This window comes from Danio rerio, chromosome 19 (assembly GCF_052040795.2).
Source record: "Danio rerio strain M-AB ecotype USA chromosome 19, GRCz13ab, whole genome shotgun sequence".
Taxonomy (NCBI): Eukaryota; Metazoa; Chordata; class Actinopteri; order Cypriniformes; family Danionidae; genus Danio; species Danio rerio.
In genome coordinates, this window is record NC_141039.2 from 6,600,001 (window position 1) to 6,626,940 (window position 26,940).

Here is a 26,940-nt window from a genome sequence, read left to right on the forward strand (position 1 = left end):
ATATATATTTGTATGTATGTATTTTTTTTTTCTCCTTGGTTTACTGGCCTGATAGTTGATTGATGTGATTTTTTTTTTCAATATATTAATACACTGAATACTTTGTGTCCGAGGAAGTTTACATTTGGATTTTTATTGAAATTGTTTTTGTAATGGTACGATTGCATCTCATATTGTCATTTGTATACTGTTGTATGTGTGCATGTTTGTTTAATGGCTTGTTGGCTGATTGGGGTGATTGTTTGCAGGTGTGATGTGTAGAGCTCTACTACTTTTTCTCGAGTTCTCCAGTTGGATTGTTTAACCTGATGAAGATCATGTAGGTCGAAATGTTTTGACAAATTTTTTTGAGAGCTAAAGTGGCAGTGTGCTGATTTTCTTGTGATCTTTTGACACAAAATACACCAGCTATTTTAAAAATAAATAGTTTAATATTTTATTTAACCTTTAATATCCAGTTAACAAGCGGCGGTTGTCAGCTGGCAAAATGAACCGAAATGAGCATCCCTAATGAGCACCACCATATTTATGCAACCATCATTTTCCTACAGGTTGTGTAAACACATTTAATTCATTTGCATTAATTACAGTAGTTTATCCACAAAGCTAGCAACAGTGCCTACCTTGGCTTCACTGATTCATAAGGTGATAAAATATTCCTAGCAATGAAGAATACAAAGTGTTAACATGGGTTATAACTCAAGGCAATTGTCTGGATGCCAGAGATATTTAAAGGTGTCCCATTGCGCATTCATCTAACTTTTATTTGGAGCTCAAAAAAATGAAATCTTCCCAGCTACCACTGTAAACTACACGTATACACTGGGTGGTGCACGTAACCAAAAGAGTTGAACAAACAACACAAAGATTATTCAAAATATTTCTATATGATTACGGATTAACTCTTACTAAACCTGTCATCAAATGCCGCTGTTTAATAGTGACTCACACGTTAGGCAAACCTGCTCAGCAACAACCTACTGAGCACTTGGGAAATGAGGTTAAAGATACAATATTTAAAATGCGTAGTTTCTTGTTGGTTAAATCAAGTTCTTGCTTGAAAAAAAAGATTCACCTGACAGAATCATGTTACTATGACCCTGTTCCTGGAGGCACAGCGACAGGACATATTTTGGATGTCTCCCTTATCTGAACTATCATGTTTTGATGAGTTAATTCAGATGTGTTTAAATAGGAAGAGGTTAAAATGTGTACTGTTGGTGTGAATTCAGGAACAGGGATCAGGAAACACTGCATTAAACTGATACCCGAGCCTATTTTCATTTGAATAAGTGAAACCACACATGCTAAACAATTACAGTAAAGCGTTAGTTCCACAAACAGCCACATTTTAGATTCCTCAAACAGTAAACTGCCTCATTTTTGGGGAACACAGTAATGAAACGAATTACATTTTAAATGTCTAATTTGATTACAGTTACTAAAATCAAGGTAATTGCGTTACTTACATTACAAATTAAGTTTTTATTAGAAAACAAAAATACTTAATTTAAATCAGTTTTTCGGCCGCAATTTCACTTGTAAAAAGCATGAGCTGAAATGGTTGCTGGCGAGAGTGCTTGCTTCTTCAAGTGGAAATACAGACATTTCGTTGATTTCATTGAGCGTAAAAACTAAACTATTACTGTGAGATGCAGTCTAAGTCCAGTCTCTAAAGAACTTTTGATTGCTTTAAACTCAGAATGCTTTCTGTTCAAGCACATAAACAAGTTATGACAATACTCATCACTAAGGAGGACACGGACGCCCAAAAACACGACGGCTCAACTCAACCTAAACAGGCTAAATTGGATTTCTGTGCAGGATCGGGAGTAAAGGAACCTTCTGAATGTGAAGAGAAGTGTAGCTGCTTATTAGAACATTCACATATCACATCTTTTGCGCAAACTGGTAGCGCACATTAGGAGCATATAATGCGTACGCTTGCATTTTCCAGGTGCACCAGTTGAAAACAGTTCTTGTAGCATGACTCGCGGATCAGCTTCATGCTTTGTTTGGAATATACTAGGGATGCCACGATCCTCAATATAATATTGAACGGTTCTGTATGACATCTATACGCGTTTGTGAATTGCGTTTTTTCCAGTTTTTCGTTTAAATAATTTGTGTGCATTTTATATCTCTCCGAATTGACTGTTTGTTGGTGCCTGCAAGTCTACGAGCTGAGATGAGGAAACTCCTCCCCGCAAGTAAATATTCAATCACTATGCTCTAAAGTAAGGGTGCGCTAAACCATCATTCCACATTTTAACATGGCAAGTGGCGGTGAAGTAAGGCAACAGTGCGTAGAAGCGCTGGATTTCTCACCACACCAGCGTCTTTCGAATCTGTGGTGGTCACATTTCGGTTTTGCCGTTGAGTATAATGCCAATGAAAGAAAAACGTTGTGCAAGCATTGCTTTACACTTATAGCCAACTCAAACGGAAACACTTCCAACCTGACTGCACATCTGCGGCGCCATCACTAGGCCAATACGAAATCTGCGCACGCAGAATTCTGCAGATTTTCCACAGAATTTCGTAGATTTTTAGCCCATCATTAATGCTGTTTATTTACTTGAGTAAATGTGTGTAAATCGATATTTATTCAGTTTTTTAAATTAATTAAAGTAATATTATTGACTAATATGATATTGTTTATTAGAATTATATACAATGCAGTTTGTACAGTCATATTATCTGTATTTTAGTAGAGATATTATATGAGAGACTTGCTTTGTTTACCAAATAAAGTGAATCTAATTTAATTTGCATTTTACACATTAAAGTTAAAAAGGTATTACTTTTTATTTTAATATGTTAAGGTTTTAGGTAAGATACTCCCAAAATCATTCAGCAGAAATCCACAGATTTTTACAAAATTCTCAGCAGAAATAGCAAAAAACGTCTGCAGATTCCGTCTGGACCTAGCCATCACCCAGCATTATCACTGTCTGAAGGCAGGATAGCAGAGAAGGTAATAAACTTACAGTCCTCCAAAAAATAAAAATAAAATCCCTTGCTGAATTCTTCCAGGAAACATACCCAACTTGTTCCGACACCTAAAAATAACAAAGGCAGTGGGGGAGTTCATTGCTAAAGATTTGCAGCCGTTATTACTGAATGGAGATGTGGGCTTTTGTTCACACTTTTTTCACCACCGTGATAATTAAGATGGTTTATTAATGTTTACTTCAGTACAAATATGTTTATTTGAAATGGCCAGTTTATGTTTATGTTTACTTTCAAAATGTAGGAATCTATGTGTTCCGCAGTTTGTACATGGGCTAACAGCAGCTGTGAGATTTCAGTGTTATTTTTTATACAATAGGAAATAGTTTACTTTTCTTGGCTTTAAAGTAAAATAAAGGAGTATTGCAATAAATCTTTTTTTTTTCTTCTCCTTAACCTCTTACTAATCCTATTGCCTAAGCACAGAATAACAAAAGAAAAACATGTGTCAAGCCATCAGAACCGAACTGAAAACAGTGTTAAAAAACTGAGGTATGTATTGAATCGTAGGCTAACTGTATTGTTGCATCCCTACAATATACACATTTCGGTATATTAATTACTTCAGACAGCTTTTGCATACTATGGATGTCAATGGTTACAGGTATGCAGTTTCTTTATGTCTTTTGTGTTAAAAAATAAAGACAGACAGGTTTGGATCAAGTGAATGATGAGAGAATTTTAAGTCTTTAAGCCTTTTGAATATGTCAAGCTGCTGTGATCCACCAATTGTAATGTTTTTCAGTGAATATTAAATTACTGAAAGAGATGCAGTAGATTTTGTATATTTATAGGTATATTTTTATGTTTTACAAGTAACTTCAAAGTAAAGTATTTAGTCTGATTGCCTTTAATCAGTCATTTGTAATTATTACTTTTTTAAAGTAACTTGACTAACACTGCTAATCACCTCAGACAAACACAGAGCATCCGACGCTGCAGTGCTTTTCATTTTCTCCATGAGTAAAACTTGTGTCAATGCTGCAGCAATGGTTTACCTGTTTGTCATCCTCTGAGAAAGCGATTGTTGGCCGCCTATGTACAACAGACGCCAAGGCAGCGCGAGAACAAAGCGCACTGAAAATGATGACAGAAACCACACACTTGCATTTTCTAGTGCTTTCAAACACGATACGTGAACGGACTCAGGTTAGGTTTTGTCATCGCCACCTCGGGTCAGAATGACAGCAACAGTGAGGACATTGTAAATAAACAGGATGTAACAGGTCGCCAGAGGGGCTTTTTAGTTTCTTTTCTGGTGCACCCACACACTAGCACGCCATCGGAAAGAATTTTTAGCAGAGGTGTAATGTAGTCACATACTCTGGCAGCATTAAAAACCAGAGAGAGTTAACCAACTTGACTTTCTTGCTCACAGATTGTAATGTTGCATTGTGTTTTTGAATAATGATGGTTAGTTCCTTTATTCAGTTCAGATTTAATTATTATCATTTGTTTTGTTTGCAGAGTTTAAGGTTTACCGTATCATTATTATTGACATCTTTGTAACATTTTATTTATCAAGTTTACAGTCTCTTTTACACTTGTTTATTATAAGGAGTAAGAGACAATATACTTTTGTATATTAAGACTAATCGCCTTGATAATGTTGGTAAATTAAAATAAAGGGGTGAAAAAAAAACTACTTGACTATTTCTAAATAGAATGTTAAAAAATAATCAGTAATTATAGATAGTGAATGATATGCCATATTATATTGTGATCATTTGTATTGCAGTATCACCCAGCCCTGCTGGATCCCAGCAAAGACGTGGAAGCACATAGTAGCAAAATCCAAAACAATAGACCATTTTGAGGGATGTAAACAAAAGCAATGGTCCCAGTGTATTTCCTGTTCCGAGAATCTAAAAAGAGACACATGTTGATAATGTTATAATAACTGTTTTAACATTAAGTTATGATTAAATTGCCACTTGTTAGAGTTATGAAATAGTTTGAAAACAAGAAGGGGAATGTTCATGGGCCAATGATATGATCACGTTGCGATAACCTATAGCCTATATGCAAAATGGCAATATAAATATATATGGAGTGCCCAAACCTTTTCCTATATAGAGCCAAAAAGCAAACTTGATTCAGGGCTGTGGCCGAATATGTACCAAACCGTGTATATTAAATTTTGCCATGGGAAATTTTCTAATTTATTCTGTAATTTTTAATAAATACAGTTAAACTCAGAATTTTTAGGCCACATTTATTTTTTTCCGCAATTTCAGTTAAACGGAGAGAAGATTTTTCAACACATTTCTAAACATAATAGTTTTAATAACTCATCTCTAATAACTGATTTCTTTTATCTTTGCCATGATGACATTCAAGACACTTCTATACAGCTTAAAGTGACGTTTAAATGCTTAACTAGGTTAATTAGGTTACCTAGGCAGGTTAGGGTAATTAGGCAAGTTATTGTATTGTATGGTTTGTTCTGAAGACAATCGAAAAAAAAAAATTAGCTTAAAGGGGCTAATAATTTTGACCTTAAAATGGTTCATAAAAAATTGAAAACTGCTTTTATTCTAGCCGAAATAAAACAAATGAGACTTTTTCCAGAAGAAAAAAAAATTATCAGACATACTGTGAACATTTCCTTGCTCTGTTAAACATCAGTTGGAAAAATATTTTAAAAATAAAAAAAATAAAATAAAAGGGGGGCTAATAATTCTGACTTCAACTGTATTTGCTTGGTTATATTTAACTTTGCTTGTAATTTTAATCGCATTTTATTCTCATACGGTCCACTATAAAATCATGCCAGTCAAAATTAAAAGTATGATTTCTTTACAAAGAGATATTCAAGTCATCTGTTGAAATTGTATTCATAGCGCAGTATATCGCAGTAAAAGAAAATATTTGAATGTCATTTTTGTCCCAAATCATGCAGCCCTAATTGACAATGCATGTTCAATCCTCCATCTCAAATACATGAGGAGGATTTAAATATGCATTCAAGACTAACCACGACAAACATTGCTAATGCAGGAAATAGGCAAAGGGGTAGGCAAAAGTTTGGAGCATGCAAAATATGCGGAGAAATATGCAAATTGGAAGGCGGCACAGTGGCTCAGTGGTCTGCACTGTTGCCTCACAACCAGAACGTTGCTGATTCAAGTCCCAGCTTGAACAGTTGGCATTTCTGGGTGGAGTTTGCATGTTCTCCTCGTGTTGGCGTGGGTGCTCCGGTTTCCCCCACAGTCCAAAGACATGCGCTATAGGTGAATTAAATGAGCTATAATGGACAAAGCGTATGAGTGCGTGTTTGAGTGAGTGTGTATGGGTTTTTCCAGGCTGGAAGGGCATCCGCTGCGTTAAACATATGCAGGAATAATTGGTGGTTCATTCCGCTGTGGCAACCTCTGAAATAGAGACTAAGTGGAAGGAAAATAAATGAATATGCAAATTGGCTTCTGAAATTGTTTGATGTGTTTTATAACAACTGTCTTGCAGGATTGCTGACAATAAAAATCCATGACAGTCGTTTGATTAAAACTTAACTTTGACAAAGTTGGCAAGATATTTTAACAAGACAGGGCTATTTATTTGAGTGAGCAAGCCTACACCTTAAACATAAAAAATAGGAAATATTATTATTTGTACCCTATACATACAATCCCTTAAAAATCATTCTCAAAATAATATTTAGGCTAATATGAATGAGCAACGAAAATCTGAATGACAGAACTCTGACCACTTTTACAAAAGAGAAGCTATTTGCAGTGCTGCCGCACCCAACAGCATCATATTTCAGAAAAATCCCAGTTATTTACTTTAACAGTGAACCTTTACATAACTTATTCCCCCTGGAGCCACATGTGTGCTAAATCTGAGCAGATACAAATAAATGGATAAAAAAAACACCCCAGATAAATTTATTTTTGAAATAACCTGCCAAACAGGCTAATATTTGGATATAAGCAGTAGGTGGTGAGCTCCATGATTTCATGTCAATAGAAAAGAAGATCCCACACACAATGCTTGCTGATACATTTATTAAATGTACCCTTTCTGTGTCATAACCTCCATCAAGTTTTCATGTCAAAATGATGTAGGCTAAAATGAGGATCAACCAGTGACTTTTTTTTAATATCTAAAATGTAAAAAATTAACAGACTCATCCCTTCTGAATAGAAAATACAAGGCAGATAACTGGATTGTTACTTGGTAAGCATCATGTGGCTTATAGCTAGAGATGTCCAGATCCGATCATGTAATCAGAAATCAGGCCCGATCACACGGTTTCAGACTCGATCTAACTCGGACGTTACTGTACCTCCCGATCAGGACTCAGATATATATGAGCAATATCACACTTGTAGCAGTGCAATGTGACTTTATATAAAATGGCAGAGTGCCATAGTGTCCCACCAGTGATGATATACAGCCACATCGCACTGCTACTCGTGTGATATTGCGTTTATACAACAGTTCAACGGCATAATTATGTGCATAAAAATAAAAATCAAACACGGACACAGTCTCAGAACCCTTTTGTAAGAGGAACTACTTTCTTCCACCATTCATTCAAATCTGCAGCTGACGTCAGAACAGCAGAAACCGTTACGAATTCACCAACGTCACTTTAGAGCTAGTGTTTGAGTGATTCTCTATAGTGTAATGTCTAGAGTGATGACTAAACAGCTGATTTTGCTCACACTTTAAGATAAGGCATGAAATGTAATCAGTCTACAGAGATCTCCCAGTATTTCTCTGTTGCAATCGGAAGATCACAATATTACTCTGGTATAAATACAGCACTACAATATACAAAAGAGAGATCGACTTAGTCTTACCGGTTTAATAACGATTTGATCAGCTGTAGTTAGAAATTACACTGTTTTTCTCTAAGGGCTTATCTCTGTCGCCATCTTATATATATATATATATATATATACATATATATATATATATATATATATATATATATATATATATATATATATATATATATATATATATATATATATATTAGAGTTGCACGATTCTGGCTAAAATGAGAATCGCGATTTTTTTTTGCTTAAAATAAAGATCACGATTTTCTTACGCTTCTGTAGATGTAAAAAAAGGTATGGTAAAAACAAACATATGGCACAACTTCAATAATAATATTATGTGTAGGTCTACTGGTTTCTATAAAAATTCTATTCTATATTAATCTATTCTTTTAATAATTCTGATGTTGATTTATTATGTTTGAGATATATGCTTGCAATCTGTCATATTAGACAATTTAATTCACTGATAAAAGACATTTGCCATTATCAGATTATATTCAACAATATATAGACTAGAGTTATACTGACATTGTAAACATTTATTTTCATGCACAACTGTGGGTTTGCTATGACAGAAAAAACATCAAATGCTTGTCGCAATCATAACTCTAAAATGCGATATGATCATTTAAATGAAGTGTACACTTTTGGTTTCATTTTGACTGCTGTGCTTGTTCATACTTCACGTTCGTCTCCCAAACGATCACTCTGTGCCACAAACTGAATATTATTTACAACAGTATTACCTGTTACTCGCAACATGTGCAGGTTCTGTTCACTAAATTAGGCTACTTAATTAAACTACTTAATGATATATATATATATATATATATATATATATATTTATTTATATAGGACAGGCTAATGGCCGCCGATGTGCTGCATCTCACAAATTATAAATATTTAAAAATAACCACTAATCTTATAAACTAAATAGTTGCAATCTAAACAGCTACATTCTCACCTAAAAAACCTCAAAGTTGACTATCATGTAACAGCAGCAAAATTTGTCAAACTGTAGAGTGTCCTCTGCTTGTTGCTGTATGTGGGCGGAGTAATACACAAGGGGGAGAAGGCTGAATGAGTGCTAATAGGCTCGTTTGAGGTGCGCCTCGCCTTGACTGCATTGTAAACGAGAGCAGGCGTGTGCAGTAAGAGGAGGGCTCAAAAATTACATCAGAAGTCGGACACCTGCTGAATCTCGCTGTTTAGCCACCTGGAAACGTCACCAGTGGCGGAGATCTCGTTCGCGTTTTTTAATCGCAGACGAATGACCTCATGAAAATATACTATGGTGATTTATAGTAAATATTATAGCCTTTTTGAACATGTTTATTCAGTATTGGGTTATGTTTATAGTTGTTGTGATACTAGAACTATAAAATTTAAATAGGCAATTTTATAACATGGTTCAAAAGCACTACAGTATACATTACTATAATATTTTTTAATGTGGGAGTGGATGCAATAGAAATATCACTGTTTTTACAGAGATGGTCAGAATTACAGAAGATGAACAGCTCATTAACTAAAAGCGTTAAAAGAATAACAAAATAAACAGCTTATACAGCAAGAAAGATTTCAAGAAACCTAATTTGGCTACATTATAAATGAAGTAGCCATAGCAAGATGCTTTTGAGTGACAAGTCATGACAAATGTTTGTTTGACAAATAAATTCTTAGGGGGTTAATTATATTGACAAGCTTATTAGGTCTATATAAACTGCTTTTACTCCAGCCAGACTAAAATAAATAGCCCAAGACTTTCTCCAGAATAAAAACTATTAGACTGTAGGAAAAACTGTGGAAATGTTCTTGGTCTATTAAACATGACTTTTGACTCCACATACATATACATATGTGTGTGTGTGTGTGTGCGTGTGTGTGTGTGTGTCTAGTTTACTGCACCCTTTTCACTTCTCATATGAAACCACACAAAGATGAGGCATAATGACAAAACAGTCTGATTACCTTTGTATGTCTGAATATATGTATATATTGGATTGACTTTAATGGAATAATGCTGCATAAAAATTACATTACGAAATTCACACAAACATACAAAAAGTGAAAATGACAACAAACAGGACTTAAAACTGAGAGAGAAGTAAAATACAGCACACACACATCCTAATGATTTATTAGTAACATTTAGTTATATTGGATAGGTCACGTTATGTTTTACAAAGTTGTGTTTTGTTTTTGTTTGCGTGTAAATCTAAATAAATAACCATATGTAATGCTCTTTATGACTTTTTTTTAATTATCAACGAAAATACAAAAAAGGTATTCAACAAATCCAGATATAAACCTTAGTAAAACAAGATAATAAATTGTAATCAGTCAGTCTCATCCAATCAGCATTAAGCTGTGTCGTCAGCCAGTCGTTTCCCATCATGCTTTTGGTAACGCAGTCTTTTGATAGCAACTGCGGCCGACTGCTCTATCCGAATTACCCGCCTCGCGATCGCGAGAGTTTTTTGGCGCACGTCAGCGTGACATCAGAGCGAGGTGAAGGCAAGGCGGACACATTTCTAACCGGCATGCATCTTGCGGTGATCACCGGTGATCGATTCTGCGCAGATTTTGGCCAAGTCAAACGAGCCTATTATTTGCAGAATACCGCATGACTATCAGCCAATCAGATTCAAGAACCAGACAGAACTGTTGTATAAATACATATTTTAACTCGTCTATAGTTTTTTTTAGACAAAACCAGCTACGCATGCGGCATGACATCACTTTGTTGCATTTTCCTGGTTAAATGCTGGCAAAGTAGAACACGGAAGCAGCTTGAAGCAGAAAACGCGAGTATGTCTGCAATCTGGAGGCGTTTTAAAGTTGATGAAGACAACATAGTAAACCCCATAGTAAACTGTGAGATATGTAAACCTGGAATTGCCTGCAGGGTATTTTAAGTTGAGTTGGTGTTTGTTTTATATTAGATTTTTTTTTTATATTTACTGTCGCACTAAAGTCCAAATGTGAATGTGATGATATTTATTACTTGAATGTTCTGTTTGTTGAATGTTGAAATAAGGTGAATTAAATAAAAAAATACCACACTAAGGTGAGTTTAGAGTTTTATATTCTTGTGTGACTGCTGAAAAAAAAAAAAAAAATAACACCTAATGTTGCAAGAGATGTAGCTATATTTAAAGTGCATGGTGTTTCTAAAATGCATTAGAATATGCTATTTCCCTTTTAACACTCTCAAAGAGCGCGCTTTTCACACACACACACACACACACACACACACACACACACACACACACACACACACACACACACACACACACACACACACACACACACACACACACACACACACACACACACACACACACACACACACACACACACACACACACACACACACACACACAAGCGCAATTACCCACAGGTAAAGCATATAGTAAATGAAGGACATAAAAGGACATTCTTGTTGATTTTTTCTGTCAAAATGATGATGAAACATTTTGAATCATCAGTCAGTAAAATATATACACTCACCGGCCACTTCATTAGGTACACCTGTCCGACTGCCAGTTAATGCAAATTTCTAATCAGCCAATCACATGGCAGCAACTCAATGCATTTAGGGCATGTAAACATGGTCAAGATGATCTGCTGCAGTTCAAACCGAGCATCAGAATAGGAAAGAAAGGTGATTTGAGTGACTTTGAACATGGCATGGATATTAGTGCCAGATGGGCCGATCTCAGAAACTGCTTAACCACCAAAATATTGAGCAAAATCTCTGAGGAAAATTTCCAGTACATTGTTCAATCTATGTCACAAAGGATTAGGGCAGTTCTGAAGGCAAAAGCGGGTGCAACCTGGTACTAGTTAGGTGTACTTAATAAAGTGGCCGGTGAGTGCAGGCCTAGGATGTTTAATGCAACTCCATAGGCCAACCCCTTTCCAAAAATAAATAAAGAAAATAAATGCTTAATAAAGAAATTGAGCAATGAGGACAACAACCTACTTTTTACACCATAGCCATGCAAGCCAGATTTAAAAACAGCCTTTTTCAATGTGCAATATTTATCAAATGTGCATATAGGCGTATTCATAAGTTTAATAGCTGAATTAATCATTCAATGTGGGTGTTTTGTTTCGTTGTTGGTACATTCGTCATTTTCATAGGCCTACATAAGCCGATATTTATCTATATATTAGTCGGGAATTTTTGTGGAATTAAAATAAAATTAATTACTGTGTCACTTGTTTTGTTCTGGAGCCGGGTCCGGTTACAATTAGTTACGACTGTCCCCTGTTTATGAAGAGTTTCAATATACAAATAATTATGTAAAGCTTGCTAGACGTCACCTTCACCAGCTGGTCAAACTAGTCTTACAGTAGGGAAGTCATTGTCAAAAGGCATCAGACAAACCATGGTGACATTACACCGGGATGCTCTAGATTTTTTACATCGAGGTAAGTGATTTTACTTATTTTTCTGATGATTTATTTTGGAAACAGCATGAAAATGATAAACTGCAAAAATAAATGATGATAATAATGCATCTACTTGCTTAAACTTGCTCACTGTAAAGATAAAAATATAGACATGTTTTTTTAATGATTTTTATCTTTAAATATTTTATGACTTAAAATTTTAAATTAAAAAAAGATGAATAAACAAATTAATGAAAAAAAAAAAGTTTATAAGTTTGATACTTATATTTCTATAAATGGTTAAAATCACGACTTTAGCCACTTATTTTTAAATAGAAACAAGTCTAATATATTTAATCCACATTCAACAATGACATAAGCCTATGTAAATACAAACTACCACTGCAGGAAATAAAGAAACAAAAAGCCTATACTTAACATGCTGTAATGCTAAAGCTCATACTCCACAGGTCAAATATTTTAAACTATTATTTTAGCACAACGGTTTTTGAGAATAAAAATCAGCGTCTTGCCAAGTACTGAATGTATGAAGAAGGGATTTGTCTTTAAATGACAAAAATACAAGAATAACATCTGAGGATAAAGTTAAAAACTGAGGAAGTTAAGAAATAAGCAGCAGAAAAAATATAACTATTAAACCCTAATAAAATGTAGGAAGAACAAAAATATATAAGATTATCATTAGTTCAGAAAGCCTGCATAAATGTAAAAAAGCCTTAAAGAAAGAATAAATGATCTGTTAATGTAGCTGCTATTCATTTAAAAACCAGACTGAACATTTGAAAAAATGGGTAAATAAGATACTAAAACACTCAATGAGAATGACAGGTGTGTAATGTATAACACTTTAAACCATACAATTATATTAAAAGGACTAAGATAGTCCGATATATTTCATAAAGCAGATTTGACTAGGATCAAGCCGGACTTTTTCAACCTTCCATGTCACAGGCGAATAAGGAAGTAAAGACCTCATTATTTAATATAACAACACAAACCCAAAACCCATACACTTATTTACTCTATAAATATACTTAATACACTACGATAGCATAATGATTATACTTGCAATGGCCACACTAATGAGTAATGAATGTATCAACTAACATGAGCTAAGAATGAACAATACTTGTACAGCATTTATTTTTCATAGTTCAACATTTAATAAAAAATTTAAAGTTATGCTTGTTAACATTAATAACTGTGTTTTAATGATGTACAACTTAACAGTGAACTGCATTTTAATATACTAACATTTACAAATTAGAATAAATACTGAAATAATGACATTGTTTGCTGATAAATACATTAACTAATGGCACCTTATTGTAAAGTGTTACTCTTATAATATATACAACAACCCCAAGTCAGAAAAAAAGATGGGATATCCACATTGGATCAGGAGTACTTTGGCAAACCTTTGTTTACCACATATAAATACCACAATACATAGTTACATCCCCAAATGCCAGTTAAAACTGTACTATGCCAAAAGGAAGCCATATGTTAACAGTGTCAAGAAGTGCAGTCAACTTCTCTGGGCTTAGAGGCATCTGGGATGAACCATCACACAGTAGAAACGTGTACTGGGGTGAGATAAATCAGTATTTTAGGGTTTTTTTGTTTTTGGGACACATAAACAACACGACCAAGGATAAAAGGATTACCCAGACTTTTCAGGAATAAGTCTAGAAGCCACGTTTAGTCATGGTATGGGGTTGTGTCAGTGTTCTTGGTAACTTGCACTTCTGTGATGGCACAATTAATGCTAAAAAGTACAGAGATTATGGAGCACAATATGCAGCCTTCTAATCCAGTGACGCCCATGCAGATGTCAACAAGACAATGCAAAACCACATTCTGCGCACACATTACAAAGTTCTAGCTGCAGAGAATACAGGTACTTCACTGGCCTGTCTGCAGTCCTGACCTGTCTCCAATACAGTATAAAATGTGTGGCGCATTTTGAAGTGCTAAATGCGACAGGGGAGACTTTATACTGAGACATAGCTTAAGACTTGTTTGCAGGAAGAATGGGACCAAATTACACCACTAACAACTTCATCACTTGGTGTCTTCAGTCCCTAAACTTATTTTAAGTGTTGTGAAAAGGAACGGCAACATTACAACCTGGTAAATGCTTTAGGGTTCCAACTTTTTTGAAAAGTGTTGCAAAAACTAAAACTGGAATACATAATTAATATATTTTTTTGCTGCATTATCTGGAATGAAATTAAAATGACTTCATTCTTTCTTTTATTTGTGTTTTCCATACTGTCCCAACTTTTTCTGATTTGGGGTTGTATATAGTGGGGGGAGGTATTGAACACGTCACCATTTTTCTGAGAAAGTATATTTCTAAAGGTGCTGTTGACTTAAATTGAATTAATAGCTGCTTCAGTCCAACATCTACATTAGCAGGATGATGAAGTTGAAACCAGGGTGGACATTTCAGCAAGACAATGATCCAAACCACAGCCAAGGAAACTCTTAAATGCCTTCAGAGAATCAAGCTGTAGAATGGCCCAGCCAATCACCTAACTTAAATCCAATAGAAAATACTAAAAGATTTGATAGAGGAGAACCATCAAGATTTTTACACTCAGTTGAAGTCTGTGAAAAACTCACACCTGAGCAATGCATGTGACTTCATTTTCCATATGAGAGGCGTCTTTAAGCGGACATCACCAAAAAGCCTTGTATTAAATAGTATTAAATACATTTCAAATACAGTAGTTCAGGACTTTTTTTTTGGTGTCATTCCATTGATATTAAACAACACTGTTTTCCGATTTATTTGTTTTGTTTTATTTTTTTGTTTGTATTGTTTGGGTTTTGACCCAAATCTGGTTTTGAGGTGTTTTCCCACTCAAATTTTGACAATTTTACTAATCTGATCGTATTTTATTCTCTCTCTTCTTCCTTGCACAGTGATGAATAAAATAACAGTGATGGATAAGCTCACACCTCCGTCAAAATCCACTCAGAAACTAATCCTTGTCACATTCATGTTGATATCTTTTGTATGTATATTCTATGTCTACTACAATCCAAACACAACCTTTTTCAAATACCCTACTGTGGGCATCCACGCAAACAGCAGCTGCTCAGAAACTTGCCTCCATGTTCTGAAAATGCAGAACTATGAATGTATTATGAAAAACGCCTCAGACAATCCATTGACAACACCAGCGCCAAATCCTGCTAAAGAGGATCAAGACATCATCGTGTTGATCTGGATGGCTCCTTTTGGAGTACGTTTTGATTTGAAAGATTGTGGCTCAGAGTACAACATCCATGGCTGTCAATTAACATACGACAGAAGTATGATCCAGCAAGCGCATGGAGTTATGTTTCACCACAGAGATATGAGCGCGGATTTTCCGCAACCCCCTCGACCAGCTTTCCAAAAGTGGATATGGTGGAATATGGAGTCTCCGAGTCATTGCAATCAAAATGACTTCCTAAATGATCGGTTTAACGTGACGTCAAGTTACAACAGGAATTCAGATATTCCAGTGCCTTACGGTCGACTCGTCGATGCCACAGATGAACAGAAAAACTTCACCATCCCCAAAAAGGATAAACTAGTTTGCTGGATAGTAAGTAACTTCCAAGAACACCACAAGCGCACACATTTCTACTACGAGTTTGCGAAACACATTAATGTGGAAACCTATGGAGGGCACTTTAACAATCGAATTAATAGTGAAGATTATGGAAATGTGGTGTCCAGTTGTAAATTCTACCTGTCCTTTGAGAACTCCATTCACAGAGACTATTTCACTGAGAAGCTGTTCAATCCTTTAGCGCTCGGAACAGTTCCAGTCGTAATTGGCCCGCCCAGATATAACTACGAAGAGTTCATACCAAGAGACGCCTTCATCCATGTGGATGATTTCCCATCTCCCAAGGAACTGGCGGATCACCTTATATCCTTGGACCAAAACGAGGAACAGTACAAACAGTTTTTCAACTGGAGGAAACTTTATGTTTCAAAGAGTACATCGTTTGGGCTTGAACATTCCTGTAAGATCTGTGATTATCTTAAAAGGAATAAGCACTATATAGCCGTTACGGATCTCAAAGGGTGGTTCTGGGGTTAATGGGATTGTGAATATTCAGTCATTAATTATTTACCCTCATGTCATACCAAACCCCTGAGACCCTCCTTCATCTTCATAAAACAAATGAAGATTTTTTAGATGAAATCCTGGAGCTCTCTGACTGTCGAAATGAAAAGAACCAAAAATAGTCAAAACATTCCATGTGACTACTTTTATAAATCTACAAGAATGCACCAAAATTAATTGATATAAAGACTTTTTTCACCAATGTTTCTGTTCAGCGTACTCTCATGAACATACGTCCTGAAATACGCAGAAGAAACTTTAACAACCTAAATTCAGCACATATAAGAATTCTCGTACATAAACGTACAATTGAACCACTGATGTCAAATGGAATGTTTCTGGTAACTTTCTGACTACGAAAGTTTCAGGACCCTTGTTGTCTATGGAAAGTCAGAGAGCTTCAGGATTTCATCTAAAATATCTTCATTTGTGTTCTGAAGATAAACAAAGCTCTCAGGGGGGGTTGAACACTATGAGGGGAATTATTAAAGACAGAATTTCATTTGGGGGTTTAAAGTTTGAAAGCATCATAGGTTTTAAGAATACTGATCAGCTTTATTGCCAAGTGCTGCGAGTTTACACAAACGAGGTATTTGTCTTGATGTATTAGCACTTAATGATCATAAACGCACAAATTAACATAATAATAATGCCAAATTAGGAAAAAATAAAATTGTAGGAAAATGCACAAATAGACCTTTCGGAACTGACACAAATTATAATCCTACTCATTCCAAAAGCAAGAATCTTTCAACAAAAATATACGAAGCGGTCAAGAATTGTGTCTGACCCACTTTATTCCTTCCGACGTATGTAAGTAATGCTGAAAGGACAAAAATATCCAAGTTGAACTAATATTCTTAAGGCGACAATAAATCAGTAATAATATACTTGGCAAACTTTTTATTTTTTTTTAAATCGTCAATTTTTAGTTCAACTATTCAGTTTTGACTGGACTGCTAAAAATAAATCAAGCCAATACATGTATACATATATTTATACAACAGTTCTGTCTGGTTCTCGAATCTGATTGGCTGATAGCCTTGTGATATCCTGCAATATCAGAACTCCTACAGCCTCCTCACTCTTCTGTATTACTCCGCCCACATAGAGTGACAGCAGATCAATAAACTCACTACAGTTTGACAAATATTGCAGCTGTTGGACAACAAAATGTACTTTTGAGGCTTTTTTTAGTCACCAATGTAGCCGTTTAGATTGAAACTATGCAGTTTATTTATAAGGATAATGCCTATTTTAAATATTTACAATTTCTAAGATACAGCGTGTCGGCATCCACAGCCTGTCATACAGAGCAAAAACAGTTGACGTTGTCCATTCACAAGATGGTGCAGAAAGTGTATAATAAGCCCTTATTGGAGAAAAGATCTGCATACTTTCAAACTACAGCTTATCAAAACATTATAACATTGGTGAGTGACTTTCTAAGTCGAACTCTCTTTATGGTATGTTGCAGTGCTGTATTTATACCATAATAATTGTAGTGTACTGAGTGTGAGATGGGACTCGCATTGGGCACTCTTTGTATAACCAAGAGTTATTTTTTGCTGGCCATCTGGTTGTTTATAATGTGTCTCCTGTTTTCGTTACTGCCGACTACTTCAGCAAACAGAAGAAAGAAGAAATGCCCGCATGTGTTTAGCATTTTTCTATAAAGCAAACACAATAGTAATCTGCAAGTGATTGCACTGCTTTGGCTTTTTCGGGGTTAATTATTGTGATCTCCCAATTGCAATAAAAAAACACTAGAAAATGTCTGTAGACTGATGGCATTTCATGCCATTCAGCCTTATAACCTAAAATGTGAGCAAAATCACCTGTTTTGTCATCATTACGCTAGAAAATCATTCAAACACTAACTCTGAAGTGACGTTGGTGAACTTATAACGGCTTATGTTCTGACGTCAGCTGCAGATGTGAATGAATGGCTGAAAAAAGTAGTTCCTCTAACAAAAGGGTTTTTGAGACTCTCCGTATTTGATTTTTTCCCCGTTTATGCCGTTAAACTGTTGTATATGTGTACCACTAGTGGTACGCAGGCTTCTTTATAGTTGTACGTGGAGGAATGAAATGTCAAGTACATGCAACATTTTCAAAATTTATTAAAAATCATGTATATAATATGCCATATATAACATATAGCCTATATTTCTGAGGTAATCTGCCACGTTTGCTTTGACTGTACAGAGTTGTAGCTGCTTTACTGGGCCTACTACGCTTATGTATTATATTTATATGATTTATTTTTAAGTTGCAAAGGGTATTTTGTAGGGTCGGCAAGGGATTGGGGATGGGAAGTAAAAGGAAATTTAAGTCAAAATATTATTTATTAATGCCAGTAATTTGATTTATTGTAATTTTGGTGCTGAACTCATCTGAAAAGCACCCAATTAAATAACATTTAAAATGAAGGTCTACTAAATCATGTCATATTTTATTCTCAATTTTTCGATTTTTCTCCATTGTCTGTGTCAGGATGCCTATATATTGCCAATTGTGGTGTTCAATCTCTTTTGCTAAAATGTTTTTTACTACAGAAATGCAATTAAAACACTGGTATTTTGACAATGATATGGTGACACAAAAATGTTTAAGTTGCATTGATCATGGGTTTGTATGTGAGTGAACGAGTGTGTATGGATGTTTCCCAGTGATGGGTTGCAGCTGGAAGAGCATCCGCTGCGTAAAACATACGCTTGATAACTTGGCGGTTCATTCCACTGTGGTGACCCCTGATTAATAAAGGGACTAAGCTGAAGAGAAAATGATTGAATGAATCTTTTATTATAATTGTCGTTTTGATTAAGGCTATATCTTCTTGTTTGGAACAAAAAGAGAATTTAAATTAATTGACTTTCTTCAACAAGACAAATATGCTTTGGTTATATAAAATTGTTCTCATGGAGATAAGAAATATTGTATTATTACTTATTTTTCATTAGGTCAAGTGTTAAGATTTAGGTGTGAACCATGACCCCAACGTTTTTTTAATTGGATGAATGAACGCTTTTTCAGTGTAACAAACATGTCGTGACTTACTGACTGTACAATACAAAACATTCTCAGATACAAATCATAACAGATTTTAAGCTTCACCCCTCTGATAAACAAAGGGACAAAGATAAATCTTTTGTACCATCTACTACAACCTGACTTACAGCCAAAACAGCATAGTTTAGCTGGAAGGTTTGTGGTTTAACCTTTTTTTTTTAAGCATTAAGTAACCTGCCATCAGATTTGACTTAACCAGACAATGTTTCACGACCTAGAGTCTATAATTTAAGAAATAACCAGTAGAACAAGTTACATTATGTGGCATAACAAAGGCTTCATGAATCTATTATGCGACTGTTCTCTTTATTTAAATGCATGTGGTCATAGTTTCACATCAAAGTGAACAAAGTTTACGACATTATAAAAACTAAAATATACAGCAATATCTGACTTCATAACAAAATACACACAATAATGGTTGTACAAGTAAGAAATTTTCTGTTCTCACCTTTAAAACTCTATCATATCTCTAATGAGGTTATGTTAGGACAGTTATTGGTTTGAAGTATTCGTCAGTTCATTGCTCAGTAGATCAACTCTTAATTACACCAAAAATACTTGTCAGTAAATAAAATCTCTCAATAATAAAACATATATAAAGAGTTCAGATGTAAAAACCTCTAAATGCCATTTAAAATTCCTTTAAAAACTGTTAGTTAAATGATTTCACTTTACAGACGATGAAAATGCCCTATTTACAGACATAAAAGTGAAATTGCTGAACCAACCCACGAGAGCCTGACAAAAATGCTCCTTTTAGAAGAAGTTTAGAGGTTTTTGCATCTGAACTCTTCATATTATTCATACCCCTAGCAAATTCTTAGTCTTTTATTCAAGTAGCAAGCTTGTGTTTTGTTTTTTGACCTTAAATGACACAGCTTTAACTGAGAAGATTATAAGATAAATGTACAAGAGGCATCATTGTGGAAAAATATTTGAACACTTGTAAATGATTTTATCTGGCCGCAGATATTTTTTTTAATACAAGACAACACATGATGTTATCATCTCTGTCAATGCCTGTGCAAGACTGTATGGTATAGTTTATGCCACATGCACTTTACAGTTTTATATTGGTAGGTGAAATGTTCGTTAAAATATCTGAACACTTGTAAATGATTTTATCTGGCTGCAGCCTGCAGATAGTGGTTGCTGTACAAAAACATCACTGTGTTATTTGTGCTGCACGAATAAATAGGCAAACATTAACATAGCATATTTTATGATTATAGATTCTGAGAATCTAAGAATTTCATATGTTTATTAGCTTGGCTGAAAATATCTGCATCAATAAGTTAGTTATTAGCTGCTGCAGGTGGAAAGTATTAGTTCACTCCCAGAATTATAATTTGCTCACTCTCTTGTAATCAAAGATATACTACCGGTGAAAAGTTTGGGGTCAGTAGGATTTTTAAAAGGTCATGAAACCCCCCTGTTTCAGCAGTTTTTTTTTTTAAAACCTTTACTTTGGAAAAAAAAAATGTCTGTTTAGGGGGGAGTGTCGGAGAAAGGAAAGACTCCGTAAAAATTTGCATAAAAATGGGAGTGTCGGTTTGGGCACCCGCTGATTTTCACAGAGGCAAAACATACACACAGGTGCAGGGGAGAAAAACAGTGACTGTGTTTACATGGATATCAGTAGTCGAATTATTTGCCAAATTATTAAATGGTGGACTTTAACTGCAGTTTGGCTCTTTAATTCAGTAATTTCATTCATGCCCCTTGTGACAAATGAGATATTTGATTCGAGGAACTGCTGTAAACGTGTTTTATTAATACAATGTTTGATACCGCACGGTGAATGAGAAAAAAAAAAACCTTTGCATTTCTCTGTAACTTAGAAGCACTCGGTCGGTAGCGTCAGAAAGTGTTATTCCTGTCACAAAATGCTCCGAAAATCCTACACGATGGAAATTGTTTGATTGTGGTGTTTACATGTGTACACTCGAAGAGCAGCATTTACAGCAGATTTTTCAGTCCATAATATTGTAGTGATAATAACGTACGGTAAACTTTATTATAAAGTTTTTTTAAATGGATATTTTTATTTAAAATAAGCTTCTCCTGCTCAAGGCTGCATTTATTTCAGCAAAAATACAGTAAAACTTAAATGTAAAAGGGTAAAATGTTATTGCACTATGAAAGAAACTGTTCAAAAGTAGTTTATAATTTAATTTCAAAATTTAATCCAGTGATTTTAAAGATGAATTTTCAGCTTCATTTCTCTAGTCTTCAGAGTCACATGATCCTTCAGAAATCACTCTAATATTTATTATTATTATAATTTTTTTAATTAATTATTAATTAAAGTTATTGCACTATAAAATAACTGTTCAAAATAGTTTATAATAATTTGATTGAATAATTTACTCCAGTGATTTTAATATATATATAATAGATATATATAAATATAATATTATATAATAAAAAAAGCATAGATAAATAAAAGCAAAAAGAAAATTTTATTATTCAGGTACCGATATTGAATATTCAACACTGCACAGTTTTTATTGTATATTAGGTAATCATTATTAAACGGTACAAAAAGCATTTCTTGTTTTTAACTCTAAATGTTTAAATGTTCACACAGTCATAGGCCTTTAGGGACAGTTCACCCAAATATTAACATTTGCTCTTTATTTACTCACCCTCCACTAGTTCAATAGTATACGAGTGATTTAATTATCTTCTTTATGTGTTCAACTAAAAAAAGAACTCATGAGTGTTTAAAACAAGTGAAGGGTGTAATGAAAATAGTAATTTTTCATCTCTTTAAAAACGCATGCAGATGAAGAACTTTTACTCCCTTGTGGTTAAACTCTGCATTGAATATAATCAATCCCATATCAACATTACAGATCCTGCGATGTGACTATTGCGGATGGACACATTGGGATATCGTTACTGAAACGACATCTTGTGCAGCGCCCTAATTGTAAACCTTTATTTCATATTACTATAGTTGTTATAAGCCCATAACCACAGCAGCAATATAATTAGCCAACTACAAAAGATTAATTCAACTATTTACTACTTTTTCACTTGTGTTTAAATATCAAAACTCTGTTCAAAGTTCTCTGTTGTTTTAGACCGCACTCTAGCGGTCACACTGCCAAATTACATGGTATTAATTCACTTCAAGTCACTAGTTGAATAATTAAAAAAAAAAAGAAATCAGGTTTTATTGTACATTCTTCAACATACAGCGCAACACTACAACAACACATATAGAAAATACTATATAATACTCACGCTATGAGCTCTTGTCAGCACGTTGGTTAGACACAGTTGGATTACCTTACCTGCACAAAGAAAGAACGAAGCATTTCTGGGTCGGGGATTTCGTCGTCCTGAATAAAACTGTTGAGTCGGGTCTAAACTCATCCTCTGTTCTCTTTTTGCACGTGTAGTCTGCTTTGTTTACAGTTTCTTTGCTTTTCAACTGGTGATTCAGGCCTTCGTTTTACATAACAGTCGATATATTTTGCTAATAATTTTAAAACTTTTTGCTACTCTTACATCGCACAGGTGTCTTAATTCTCTCTGATTAGGATATGAGGAGATACGCGCGCGCTCATGACGTAAGCACTAAATAAACCGCGTAATCTGACTGGTCTGATTTTAGGTTGAGGTAAACAATCACTGGAAAATGGTTTAGGTAGGCTGTATACAGATAGAATTCTCCATTTCCAGGTTTCTTAGTTGCAAAAGTCGTCATAGTTGGTGAACTATGAATGGGAAGGCACAACAAATACTCGTATACAATCCCAAATAATAAAATAAAAAAAACTCTACGATGGTTGTTATCTTGACTTTCAGAAAAAGGAAAAAAAATGTGTGAGACTGATAATGCAACAAGAGAAGAGAATAGCATTAAATTCACTGTCCTGCCCACATAGACGCTGCATTAGAAGTGCCTCGCACAAGCAGTAATTAGTTTTTTGTAGCTTGACGCAAAGATGATATAATATAAACATAAATGCATATAAATGTTCATGTTTTTTTTAAAAATTTAAAGATTAAATACTTAATAGGATTTAAGATGCTGTTGACCATCGAAAGCGTCATCACAGGCTTGTGAAATAGATTTATTATTTGCATCCTACAAGCAGAAACAATTACAATTGCTTGAAATCATTCTTAAAATTATATCTACATTGAAAAAGCAATAAAAGTCTTAATGACAGAAATCTGACTAAAGAGTAGCTGTTCCCAAATGCATCATATTTCCAAAAAAAAACCATTTATTTACTTCAACAGACAGTGTTCCTTTACCATTTCGCCCTAGAGTCACGGGTCGCCTGATGTGTGCTAAATCTGCGCAGATACAAAAAAACGTAACCTCCAAACAGAGAAAAAATAAATTTTGAAACAACCTGCCAAACAGGCTAATGTTTTGACTTAAGCACGCATTTAAGCCTGGTTTTTACTTCTGCATCGAGTGATCGGCGTGACCCACTGCGCATGCAACGTGCTTAGCTGTGCATTTACACTTCTGCGTGCTGTTTCTGTTGTGCTGCATTAACACTTCCGAAACGCTAGTTGGCACTGAGGTACTTAAGTTCCTCTGTGTCGAGTTTCTTCGCTGGTGTTTTGTTTTTTCTGAACGCTTCCTTAATGTACAAGTGGCTCAGACTTGCTTATTTTGAGACGTGTACAACTTTAACCATGAGGTAAACACAAAACAAAACTCCATCCAGAGCTCCTTCACAGGACTCCACACTTGTAAACAATCGCTTCATCGGGCTCGGTCCCACCCACACTCGTCAGCGCTACCAAGCTAACCAATCACAGTGCTTGCGTTACGCGTCGTTGCAGCGTGTAGTTACATTTTTAGATAGGTGCACGTCAGTGACGCCGACGACCACAGCGTAGGGCTATGCGTCAACGAGTAGGCTACACCATAGCATACGCGTTCTCTTGACGCAGAAGTATAAATCAGCCTTAAGTGGTGAGCTACATGACTTAATAGTGACATTCATTCATTTTCTTGTCGGCTTAATCCCTTTATTAATTCGGGGTCGCCATAGCGGATTGAACCGCCAACTTTTCCAGCACGTTTTTACGCAGCGGATGCCCTTCCAGCCGCAACCCTTCTCTGGGAAATATCCACACACGTACTTATTCACACTCATACACTACGGACAATTTAACCCACCCAATTGACCTGTACAGCATGTCTTTGGACTGTGGGGGAAACCGGAGCAGCCGGAGGAAATCCAAGCGTACACAGGAAGAACATGCAAACTCCACACAGAAAAGCCAACTGACCCAGCCGAGGCTCGAACCAGCGACCTTCTTGATGTGAGGCGACATCACTACCTACTGCATCACCTTAATGGTGTCATGTAAAAAAAGGATAACGAGCAATCCTGCACACGATTAATACTTACTTGCTGAAACACCTGAAACACTTTATCACCTGGTGTCTACAGTCCCTGAACATCTATATGCACAATATTTAAATATTGTGAAAAGGAATGGCAACATTACAAAGTGGTAAACGCATTACGGTTGAAATGAGCAAGCAATTCTCTACACAATTAATACTTGCTTACTTGCTGAATAAGTCATTGAATTGAACTTTTCAGTCCCACGACCTCCATTAGACACATGTTTTTCATGTCAAAATGAAGTAGGCTAAATTAAAACGATAAACCAGCATGCTTTTTATTAATAAAATGGCCTAGTTGGACTGTTACTCGGTAAGCATCATGTGGCTTATAGCCTTTAAAGATGCAGTAAGGCGAGTTTCCAGTTTTATATTACCGTGATAGCGCCACACACACACACACACACACACACACACACACACACACACACACACACACAAACACAGAGAGAGAGAGAGAGAGAGAAAGAGATATAACTAACATGTACTACCATGTACTTTTAGAGGTTTAAAGGACCTAAACTATCTGTCTTTTCTGTCAAAATGTTAAAACAGTTTGAATCATAAGTCAGTAAATTATATGTTTAATGCTACCCTATACCCCTTTTTTTAAAAATAAATAAAGAAATAACAGGCTAATAAAGAAATTAAGTAACAAGGACCAAGCAAATCTATGTTTATACCAGCCATGAAAGTGAGATTTCCAAAATTTCAATGTGCAATATTTTTCAAATGTGCATATATGCCTATAAGTTTTTGATAATAATTGATTATTTAGAGGTTTAGTGGTCTATTTTTGTTTGCATAGTTGTGTAGTCATTGTCATGCCTACATAAACTGAAATGTATCCATCCATCAGGAATTATTGTGCGGTAAAAAATTAAATGCTGCAGTGCAGCCGTCACTTCTTCTGGAGCCGGGCCCGATTACAATTAGTTATTAACTGTACCCTGTTGCTGTATAACCAGTGTAAATGTCTAAAGGATTAGGCCAAGTAAAAAATATGCAAGACGCCACCTTGACTAGCTGGTCAAACTAGTCTAACAGCAGGGAAGTGGCTGTCAGAAGGCACCGGACAAACCAAGATGACATTACATGACGATGCTCTCGATTTTTTAAACCGAGGTAAGTCTTTTCATTTATTTTGCTGATGATTTATACAGCATGAAACAGATGCAAAAATAATGATGATGATAATATCTACTCATTTAAACTTGCTCTGATCAAAGATAAATATGTGTGTCTATGCATGTCAGTTTTTTCTTGAACATGAACAAGGAATATTTTGAATAAAAAAATTGTATTAATAGAAAAATTAAATGCAAAAAAAGACAAGAATGACAAGATTGTTTTTCATACGTCTATAAATAATTGTAGTCATGACTTTAACATGACTTATTTTAACATAGTAAAGAAGTAGTATATTTAATCCAAATTTGACAAGGAAATAAGCCTATTTAAAAAGATACCACCCCAGGGAATAAGGAAACAAAAAACCTACTAACATGCTGTAACGCTAAAGCTCATCCTCCACAGATCAAATATTTTGATTATTTTAATTATTTTAGCACAACGGGTTTTGAGAATCAAAATCAGCTTCCTGCCAAGTACTTCAGTACTTTAAAAGTCTTTAATGCAGATATCAAATATAACTATTAAACCCCAATAAAATGTAAGAAGAGCAAAAATATCTAAGTTTATTTTAAGTTCAGAAAGTCTGCATAAATGTACTTAAAAAAAACATTAAAAAAAAAAAAAGAATGAGCAGTTAATTTAGCTGCTATTCATTTGGAAACCAGACTTCACATTAAAAAAAAATGAATGAATAAATAAGATATTTAAACACACACATCTTGTAATGCTTGTAGATACTCTTTAGACCAGTGGTTCTCAAACTTTGTTTATCAAGTACCACCTCAGAAAAAAATTGTCTCTCCAAGTACCACCATATTGAGCAGTATTGAAATACAGTAGCGTAGTAAGCCCAGTAAAGCAGGTACAGCTCTGCAGTTCTAAAATGTGGCAGATTCATTTCTATTATTAACAATATTTATTACTGTCAGCCATTTTAAACATTATAAATAGTCTGAATGTTAACACTGTCCTCATATGTCTT

The 26,940-nt window shown here is 35.0% G+C and overlaps 2 protein-coding genes across 3 annotated transcripts in view; both read left to right on the forward strand.

The window, feature by feature from the left end:
* jupb (junction plakoglobin b) overlaps nucleotides 1–26,940 on the forward strand; it is a 304,080-nt gene that overhangs the window by 205,901 nt on the left and 71,239 nt on the right. The window lies entirely within an intron of this gene.
* Nucleotides 11,988–19,146, forward strand: ft2 (alpha(1,3)fucosyltransferase gene 2). Of its 2 annotated transcripts, XM_087295062.1 has the most exons (2): nucleotides 11,988–12,242; nucleotides 15,156–19,146. In XM_087295062.1, exons 1-2 carry the CDS (start codon nucleotides 12,200–12,202, stop codon nucleotides 16,328–16,330), a joined length of 1,218 nt encoding a protein of 405 aa, XP_087151188.1. In that variant the 5' UTR covers nucleotides 11,988–12,199; the 3' UTR covers nucleotides 16,331–19,146. The 2 variants fall into 2 exon arrangements, with proteins under 2 accessions (XP_087151188.1, NP_001122245.1); NM_001128773.1 differs by lacking the exon at nucleotides 11,988–12,242 and having other exon boundaries at nucleotides 15,072–16,393.

What these genes read in the sequence shown, in the direction of transcription:
- ft2 (XM_087295062.1), top strand. Translation starts at nt 12,200, where the DNA reads ATGGTGACATTACACCGGGATGCTCTAGATTTTTTACATCGAG. An exon ending in TCTAGATTTTTTACATCGAG is followed by an intron (nt 12,243 to 15,155) that starts GTAAGTGATTTT and finishes TTCCTTGCACAG; the next exon opens with TGATGAATAAAATAACAGTG.